Below are 10301 nucleotides of genomic sequence, written 5' to 3'. Positions count from 1 at the left end.
AGCTGGATCAGGAAGCAGCTGCTGCAGACGCAGGAAACCGCTAGGGAGGATCCGTTCTCCCGGGAGTGGGAGTGGGGCTCCCTGCCGGGAGCGCAGAGGATGCGTGTTGTGATTCCGGGGCTGCGCGCGCTCTCCTGGGGAGGCCTGAGCGAAGCGGAGCGCTGCTGGGCTAGGAGGGGCGGCCCGCTGTCTTCCTCCGAGGAGCCGGAAGCCGGCTGCCAGCTGCGGGAGCTAGCTACATTGTAGCGGAGCCTGGCGACATTGTAGCGGCTCTGGGCCGGCGGCTGGATGGGGGCTCGGAGCGCGTTGGCCGCGGCGTTAATGCTGCTCCTGGCCTTGCTGCCGCGAACCTTCGCCTCGTGCCTCTTCTCGGTGGACGCCTCCACAGCCACAGGGCAGCTGAAGCCTTTCTGGAAGAGCACCGGCTTCTGGTAGGCCAAGTCCGCCTCCCCGCGGCCACTGCCTGGGACGCCTCCGTCGATCCCCTGGCTAGGACGCAGTAATGCACGCCGGCCCCCGCGCTACTTGGAGGCTAGACACCCGTACACGGGCCGTGCCCTGGAACCTTTAGGATTGGAGCTCGAGCACCATTGTCAAGGAGAGGCGAAAGAAGGCACCCCCCCTCCCCAAAGAAACCCGCAGGGGCTTCTTCCCCTCATTGTATTGTTTTTGTCTTGTTTCAAAGGTGGCAAGCTGTCTGAGGGGCTAGACCCCCCCCCCCCCACAACTGAGTAGTGCTTTGGGGTGAGATCCAAGGAATCCCAGCGATAGGATTCTGGGAGAGAAATCTAGAAGTGGATGGAAGGCGTAGAAAATTCTACGAAGGGAAGCCTAAGTATAAGGAGGGCAAGAGTTTGAGGCTTAGCTATCCCCCTGCCGCTCTGGGGAGCTCTCTGTACACGGAGAACCTTAGCAGGAGAAAGGGACTTCCCTAACACACACCTGAAAGGAATCCCTTTCACGTGTAGCCGGAACCTCTGGTGATAAAGAACCCTCTATCCTTTGAAGCAGTGGCTTCGGTCTAGGCTGCTGTATTGGGGAAGTTTTCCCTTGTACTCAGCCAAAATCTGGCTCCTGAAACTTTCTGCTTTGGTCCTAGTTCTGTTCTCTGGGGTCAAACACAAATTTGACCTTTCTCTCCCATGACAGCCCTTCTTGTACTTTAAGCCAGAGATCATGTTCCCTGAAGTTTTACTTGCACACAGTAGGTGCTTAATGCTTGCTGAATTGACTTGAATCCAAGTTAAACATTCTAGTTCCCTCAGCTGAATCTCTTGTGACTTGCAGAGTGCTTGGTCATCAGCATCATGGACGAGTTATAGATCCTCAGATATGCCAGTTCCTTGTAGTGCTTGAGGAAAAATAAATAAATTATACACACACACACACACACACACACACACACACACACACACACACACACACACACACACACACACACACACACACACACACATAATGTGTATGGGACCGTAGCTCTTTCCTGCCTGTGAGAGCTCTGGCAGTAGCTGGACTTCCTAGAGGTAAAGCATCTTGTACTCACCTGATCTTAATAGGAGAAACTTCAGCTCTTCCAAGGGGCGGGGAGGAAGGGGTCTGTTAACCCCACAGAGGTCTCAGTAAAACAGTAGGTGCTCAAGAATTGTTTCCTCAATGAATGAAGGAGTATGAGTAAAATGGTGACATCTTTATTCTGTATTTCAACTATCTGTGATTTCATTAAGATGGGCACTCCCTCCACCATCGGGAACCAAAACTCCCTCTGTAACTTAGTAGATGTGTTTCTTTGGTGTTTCTACTCTTGTTGCTCAAGCCCTCACTAGCTGTATTCCCTCCATCCTTAGGGAGCCAGTAGTAACAAGCTGTGCAGTTCCATTTAACCACTTAACATCCGTTAGCTTATACACAAGGATGTTTACTTTGAGGGCTTGGCCACAACTAACACACAGTCTTTTCTCCCAACGCCTCAGGGGAATACTTGCTCCCATATCACTTCTGTCTCTGGGAAGAATAGCCTCAACTTAGCTCAGTTCCTCCACAGTATTGGTTTCACCAACTTCATGTTCAAATGCAATATGACTGCTAGATAAGCCTGCTTCTCAGCTACTGCTGGCCTGGAATCAGGATCCCAAAGGTCACTCACTGCTCCTCAGGGCATGATGCTAGACTGGCTGTAAAACCCAGATTCAGACATGAGGGGATGCTAAGGAGCCTTCTGGACCTTTTGAATCCCCAAAGTCAATGGCACTCCCCTCATCAGATGCTGCAAGTGAAGAAATCACTGAGATTCCTCTAGAGGGGAAGGAGGCAGAGACCATAGCTGAATCTGGCAGGCCTTTTTGAATTCCTCTGAGGCCCATCAGACAGCCTCCTTTCCATCACAGTTAGATGACTGGAATCTGTTACAGAATGTCTATGAATATTCCATGGTTTGTCTCTCCAAGGCACTTTCCATACATGTCATCACAGTTCCCTCAGAAGCTGTTCCCTAATGCCCTTAACATGGAAAGGAAACATCTCCTTAGCAAAGGGCTAGGATCTTCACTGATTTCACTCATTTGTTGACTTGAATTAAAATGAATGACAGTGAATTCCACTGATGGAAAAGGTGGCATGGTAGCTAAGAGAATCACCAAAGATGTAAAATTGGAGAGATCCAGGTGACTTGAGTTGGTTAAAAGCAGAATCTGCAAGCTTCCAGTACCAGAGATATAACTTAGTTGGAGCAGTCAGGGCTTTCCCCTAGGATGGAAATTTCTAAATTTGTAGTAGTATCTTTTGCTTCTTATATAATTTCACTTCCCAACATACCTGTCCTCCTCCAATCAGAAAGCCATCCCTTATAACAAAGAATTAAAAAGAGGAGGGAGAAAGCATTTCATTAAAATGAACCATCATACCTTGAATGAGACATTTGCGTTTTGGGACCTGACCAGTTTGGGAATTTTAAAATGTTTTTGCTTGACTATACGTATTTGCTCTAAAGGCTTTTTTTCTTATTTATTTTTCAATTTGTGGGATGGGGGGGTAGGAAGGAGAGACAATAAACACTTATTACTTAAAAAACACCAGGTAGCAGCTGCCTTAAAAGATAGTGATCTCCCTGTGGCAGAAAAGTTCGAGCAGAGGCTTGGATGATCCATTTGTTAAGGATACAATGGAAAGTATTTCCACATTGACTAGGGGGTTGTATGCTATATGGCCTCTGTAGTAGCTGAATTATTTTATGCTTCTAGGTACTCAACATATACCTGTTACATAATAGGTGTGCTTTTACCAGGGGCACATTAAGTGTGGGGTATCTGTGAATATGGCTTGGGAGTGACTTTTCTTCTCAATCTTGTTGGTTTTTCCAGCCCTCCTTTGCCCCATGAAAAGTCAGACCTGTATGATCTCAGCAAAGACCAGCAGCTCAATCTCGCCTACATTGCGTCCATCCCTCACAGGGGCATCGAACAGATCAGGATCCACTGGTTACTGGACCTCATCACAGCCAGGTGAGCCCTGTTGATTTCCTGGGGAACTATACAAGCAGCTATGAAATTTACATGAGAGAAGCCTGGGGCTGTGCCTTCTACCTGAGGTGGTGTGATGGAAGGAAGCCAGGACGAGGAGCCGAGAGGCTGTGGTTCTAGCTCCAGCTCTGCCATTCCCTAGCAGCATGACCTTAGCCAAGTCATTTCTCTACTCGGGGCTTCAGTCCCTTTATCTGTAAAATGGAGATCATCACACTTGCACTTTCTGCTTTGCAGGTCCATGTGACAAAAATGTTTTGCTAACCTTGAAGTACCATATAAATGTTATTATACTATTATTATTATTATTAATGATAGGGGGAAGGTAAGAAAGTAAGCATTTATATAGCATGTACCATGTGCCAAGAAGTGCATTTTACAAATATTATCTCATTGGAGTCTCAAAACAATCCTGTTTTGAGAATCCTGTTTCAAGTTAGGTGCTGTTATTATCCCTATTTTGTTGTTCAGTTGTTTCAGTCCTGTCTGACTCTTTGTGACCCTATTTGGGGTTTTCTTGGCAAAGATAGTGGAGTGGTTTGCTACTTCCTTCTAGCTCATTTGACAGATGAGGAAACTGAGGCAAACAGAGGTTAAGTGACTTGCCCAGGGTCACACAGCTAAGTGTCTTAGGCTGGATTTGAACTTGGGTCTTCCTACCTCCAGTACTCTATCCACTGTACCACAAGGCAGCTTTATTATTACCTCATCATCACTGACTATTCTAGAAATCTCTGATTCCCCTAACATAGATTTCTCTCTCCACAAACACAGATCACTGCTCCTCTATGGTGTAACAGAAAATTTGTCATGAGTTGCTGTGGCTGAGATCTGGCTGGAATATAGAGGTCTCTGCCCTGAGCTAGACTGAACCTCAGGCAGGGGATACCACACAGTCCATCCCTGGACCTGGACCCAAAGTCTTTCCAGTTTGTCTGGACTTGCCAGAACTTAAGCTATGTTGGCATTGCCTTCAGGAATCAAGGGTCACTTTCATGCTATATTGGCTTGGGGAGGATTATTATGCTTAGCAGAGTCTCTGGCACATAACAGGTGCTTTAAAAATGTTTATTGACTGATAGTAATAGAGTATTATATTGTTGTATTCTAGTATTTAATAGGCAAGTAGGTGGCACGGTGGATAGAGTACTGGTCTTGGAATCAGGAAGACCTGAGTTCCAATCCAATATCATCATTTACTAGCTATGTGGCCCTGGGCACATCACTCAGGTAGCACTTGGGACAGCTAGGTATGAGAGCTAGATAGAGCTCTGGACTTGGAATCAGGAAGACCTGAGTTCAAATCTGGCCTTTGACACTTGTGATATGACCTTGGGCAAGTCACTTAACCTCTGTGTGCCCTCAGTTTACTCATCTGTAAAATGGGAATAATAGCACCTGCCTTCCAGGATTGTTGTGAGGATCACGTGATAATATTTGCATAGTGTTTTATAAACCCTAAAGCACTATTTAAACACTAGTTATTGTTAATATTATTGTTAGGCATAATATTATGTATTGTAGTAATATAATGACATACAGGAGAGGCAGTATGGCCTAATAACTAGAGAGCCAGTGGCAAATTGGCATTGGTGGAGAAATCTGCCATAACGTAAGTCCTCAGCGGTGGTCAGAGGATGTTAGGATCAGAGATTTAGAGCTAAGAGGGGCCTTAGAAGCCATCAAGTCCACCTCCGTCATTTTTTTTTTTTTTGCTTTTAGGCAATTGGGGTTAAGTGACTTGCCCAGGATCACGCAGCTAGTAAGTGTCAAGTGTTTGGTCTGAGGCCAGATTTGAATTCAGGTCCTCCTGACTTCAGGGCCGGTGCTCTATCCACTGCACCACCTAGCTGACCCCACCTCCATCATTTTATAGGAAGCTTTGCCTAGGAAGGGTAAATGTTTTTCCCTGGGTCACTCAGATAGTAAATATTTGAGGCAGTCTTCCTGACTCCAAGCCCAGCACCCTGATGAAATCACAGGTCTGGACCCAATATAGTATGATGTTATTAAGTTTTGTTAATACTTTATCTTGTCTGTCATTATTAAATCACCAGACATATTCTATATACACACCACTCTGAATGGGACCAGTCTCGCTTGATCTCTTCAGCTAAGCAGGTTCAGGATTGGTTAGTCCTTGAATGGGAGACTGCCAGTGAATACTCAGTGCTACAGTCACAATAGTCTGCTGGATACAGAGCTGCCTTTGGGGTTAAGTCCCACTACTGACACTTATTAATTAATAAGTCTTTTAACTTCACAGTGTCCCAAGAAATTTTTTAAGACTGTAAGTTGCAAAATAATTTTTGATATGCACTGGTGGAGGGAGTTTCCTTGCAAGTCTGTTATAAAATAAAATCGCCAATTAGTTGTTAAATAAATGATATTATTAGGTGAGGAAGGGGGAAATTTTGGAACACAGAAATTTTTTTAAATGAATGTTAAAATTTGTTTTTACATGTAATTGGCCATCTTAAGGAGGGGGGAGGTAAGGAGAAAATTTGGAACTTAAAATTTAAAAAAAGAATGTTGGATTATATTATAATGCTTGAAGTAATGAATAATTATTAATATAATATGCTATTATAATTATAAGACTTAATTATTAGTACTAATTAGTAATGATAAACAATTAATGTGGTATAATATAATTATAATACTAAATCATGATTACAGAAATGTGTTCCCTTGCAAAGCCTCAGGGAGTTCAGGAGTAAGAGAACATTTGACAAATTTCTCTCTGTCCCATGTCCTGTAGAAATATTGACTTCTATATCACTACCTCATATGAATAGAACACTTGAAACTTTCCAAAGTGCTTTTGAATCAGTTTTCTCTTCTGGTCTTCATGTCTTCCTGTGAGGTAGGTTGAACAGGGATTATTGCTGTCCCCATTTGGCAGATGGAGAAACTGAGGCCCAGGGAAGGGAAATGACCTTTGGATTCAAGTTAGTGATGGAGCCAGGACCAGAACCCAGGCCTCCTGATTCCTAGTTGCCTGTACTTTCTTCTGATGACAGTGTCTAGAAAGGAGAATGGAAAGGGGAAGGGATGCAGAAGGAAAAACAGAATCCATTAGGATTCTTTGGTCAGTAGATTGTAAGCTCTTTGAGGGCAGGGCCCGTCTTTGTAGCCCCAGCTCTTAGCATGGTGCTTTGAACATGGTGAACACTTAATAAATGTTTATTGACTCGTGGAGAGAGACTTAGAGGAAGGGACTGAAAAAGGGTCCTGATGCCTTGAAATGAATTCATTTAAATGTAAAGAGTTGCCAAACAAATGAAGTTGTGTTGTTAGTCAATGCTAAGTTTCTAATAAAACATGAAAATGTAAACATGTATTTTAAAGAAGCAAATGTAGAAAAGTGGTAGAGAAGAGCTGATGCTGGGCTGGTCCCTCAGCTTCCTAGCTAGGGAGGAGCTGGGCTCAGTTTTCTGCCCCCAAAACAGCCAGTCAGAACTCCCAGGAGAGCTCAGTCTGAAGTTCTCTGGCCTGAGTCTGGGCTGTGAAGGGTAGTTGTCAGCATGGGCTATAGCATGGTCCTGGAAGGAAGAGAGGAAAGGGTGGAAGGTGATACAGGGAGAGGATCGGTGGGCTTCTCTTCAGCCTTTGTCAGTGGGATGCCGAGGAACGAGAACCCTAGCTTCACCTGCCTGTTTCCTTAACTCCCATTTGGTTGAGGAGGCAGGGAGAAATTAGTGAGTGGACAGAACACCACCTAACCTACTGTGTAATCCAAAGATTCCCTTACTGGCCAAAAAGAATCTGGAAAAAATTGAGCAAGTTTGGCATAGGGGTTGCCATTTTCTCTTTCTCTCTCTGTCTCTCTCTCTGTCTCTCTCTCTGTTTCTCTCTCTGTCTTTCTCTTCCTTCCTGCCTCTCTCCCTCCCCCTTCTCCCTCCACCTCCCCCCTTTCCTTCTCTCTCTCTTGATATACCAAGCCTAGAGAAGACCCTAGGCTAAGTTAGATAGAGGAAACTCTAATTTGACAGGATAGCTTAGCAAGCCTAAGCAACACCCTATTTGGGACTAGTGTGCTTTCTTTCATCTAGTGACCTTGTTCTAGTGTTATTTCTGAGGCCACGTAGTTTCTTCCTCCTAGGAAATGTATGCATGTGGCCTGTAGTATATGGAGCCATGGAAGGAGAGGAGGGGGCAGATGGTACCAGATTTTGACATCCAGTTAAGGCAGTGTTGGCAGTGGCAGGAGAAGGGAGTGGGTCGTTTGGGATCATGGGCAGCAGAGTAATGGCTCCTTCCAGCTGGACTGAACCTTAGTGGTCATATAATCTGGTTCTTCATTTTACATCTGTAGAATGGGAATAATAATAGCACCTCCCTCCCAGGGTTGCTGTGAGGATCAAGTAAGATAATAATATATAATTGTAAAATGCTAAGCACAATGCTTGGCACATAGTAAATGCTATGTAAATGTTGTTATTGTCGTAAGCCAGGAGAAAACCAAGTCCTAGTACTCAGCTGGGCAACTAGGTGGCGCCATAGTGCATAGAGTGCTGGGCCTGGAACTGGGAAAACTTCCTGAGTTCAAATCCAGCCTCAGACACTTAGTAGCTGGGTGACCCTGGACAAGCCATTTAACTCTGTTTGACTCAATTTCCTCATCTATAAAATGAGCTGGAGAAGGAAATGGCAAAGAACTCCAGTAGAACTCTTCTCTGAATCGGACACCACTGAAAAATGACTGAGTAGTGACACAAGTAGACAGCTAGGTGGTACAGCGGCGAGAGCACTTTACCTGGGGTCAACACCTGAGTTCAAATCTGATCTCAGACCCTTACCAGCTGTGCAACTCTGGGCAAGTCATTTAACCTCAGCCTGCCTCAGTTTCCTCATCTGTTTGGATGATAATAGCACCTACCTACCAGAGTTGTAAGGATTTATAAATCACTTAGCACAGTGCCTGGCATACAGTGGACATTTTATAAATGTTTCCTTCCTTGTGAGGGAAAAGGACTTGTCCAAAATGATACAGCTAGTTAATAGCACAGTTGGGATATGAACTCAGGTGTCTTGTATCTGGCCCTTTGAACCCGGGAATCCAGGCACTACAGACAACAAGGTCAGGGACTCAGCAGGTTGATTTGGAAGACTGGGGGATGTGGGAAGGTTTAGAAAGTAGTGAAAAAGAAAGAGCTCTGGGACCAAGAGCAAAGATTCCCAGGATTTTGGTTCCAAAAGGAATCTAGAAAACAGGGAAAGTTGACTGAGGTCAATGTGACTCAAGAAAGGGAAGTGTAAGGAATCAAGCAGGTTAAGAAAGGACCTTAGGACCTGTAGCGGACAGCATCTGCAGGATCCCCAAGGAAGACTTTCTCCCTGGAATGCCTTCATTCCTTCCTATCATGGGGAAATCAATAGGAAACCTGATTCTACTGATAGATACATTCTTTTTTTTTTTGAGGCAGTTGAGATCAAGTGACTTGCTCAGGGTCACGCAGCTAGTAAGAGTCTGAGGACAGAGTTGAACTCAGGTCTTCTGGACTCCAGGGCCTGTGCTCTATCCACTGCACCACCTAGCTGCCCCAAGATTCATTCTTTTGAGCCTTGAAGGTTTTCTGGTCTTCTAGAGTCACTTATTTGGAAGGAATCATGTAGTCCAGGAGTGGGGAACCTGCAGCCTGGAGCTTCTTAGGTCCTTGGGTGCAGCCTTCTGACTGAGTCCAACTTTTACAGACCCTTTTATTAAGGGGATTTTTTCTGTGAAGTTTGGATTTAGTCAAAGGGCCGAACCTGAGGACCTAGAGGGCCACAGGTGGCCTCAAGGTCACAGGTTCCCCACCCTGCCCAACCTCCTCATCTTGGAAACTGAGGCCCATAGAGGGTGTGGGCCCTACTCAAAGTGATAGTGAATGTGGATGCATCAGAAAGGCTTACTGCCATACATTTTATCAATTATAACACATACTCTGTGTGTGTGTGTGTGTGTGTGTGTGTGTGTAGCTTAAAAGGGACAGAGTTAGAAGCAGAGGCAGATACTGAGGATGCATTTTCCCTAGTGCTGCCTTATCTTGGGTCTGCAGTTGTCCTCTCCTTCATAATCATGGTGGGAGGGGCTGTGAGCTCTATCAGGGATGCCGGTACTTGAGATGTGGGGCCAGGAAGGCTACTGCCAATAGCCCTCAGAGAAGCCCCACCTCTCTTGCTCTGTTGACTACAGATAGATAAAAGTAGAGAGATTGGTTCAGAAACTCTCCAGTTCCAAGGTGTGAGAAGGGAAAAAGTAGCTTTCCTTTGGATTTTCTTCCTTTGGCACGGTTCCTTCCTGAGAAGCCGACTGGGAAGTCTGTTCCATCCATCTGTGTAGCTCATTATTTAGCCTATAGCGTCTCCTAATCATAGTGACAAAAACAGCCACGGTGGCATTTTAAGGTTTACAAAGCACTTTCCCCACAACAGCCTTGTGAGGTAGGCTGTGTGTGTATCACTCTCCCCATTATCCGGATTAACAAACCGATGCCTAGGGAGTTAAAGCAGTCTGCCTAAGATTACTGGTTAGTGTCAGAACTGGAATTTGAACCTAGATCTGTTGACTTAAAGTCCAGCACACTTTCCTCTATACCCACTGCCGCAAAAGTGTACAGAGAAGGGTGGGTGTGTTGTGACAGGAAGAGGTGGGAAAGGTGGGGCTGTATGTATGGGGGTGTCATATGTGGGTATGTGCAGGAGGCAAGGGGAGAGAGGGAAGTGCAGCGGGATGTCTGTGAGAACAAGAGCTTTTAAGTTTATGAGTATGTGGGTGTGCAGGCAGGGGAGGGGAAGCAT

The 10301-nt window shown here is 45.4% G+C and overlaps 1 protein-coding gene across 1 annotated transcript in view; it reads left to right on the top strand.

Annotated features, from left to right (window-relative positions):
* The window catches only part of IDUA (alpha-L-iduronidase), a 72819-nt gene continuing 62518 nt past the window's right edge, over nucleotides 1-10301 (top strand). Inside the window, 2 exon segments of the mRNA XM_021005289.2 lie at nucleotides 1-431; nucleotides 3357-3497. Coding sequence (XP_020860948.1) covers nucleotides 289-431; nucleotides 3357-3497 — 284 coding nt within the window. The 5' untranslated portion in view covers nucleotides 1-288.

Source organism: Phascolarctos cinereus, unplaced genomic scaffold (assembly GCF_003287225.1).
Source record: "Phascolarctos cinereus isolate Bilbo 61053 unplaced genomic scaffold, phaCin_HiC Scaffold_9;HRSCAF=440, whole genome shotgun sequence".
Taxonomy (NCBI): domain Eukaryota; kingdom Metazoa; phylum Chordata; class Mammalia; order Diprotodontia; family Phascolarctidae; genus Phascolarctos; species Phascolarctos cinereus.
This window is presented reverse-complemented; position numbering and strand designations above follow the sequence as displayed.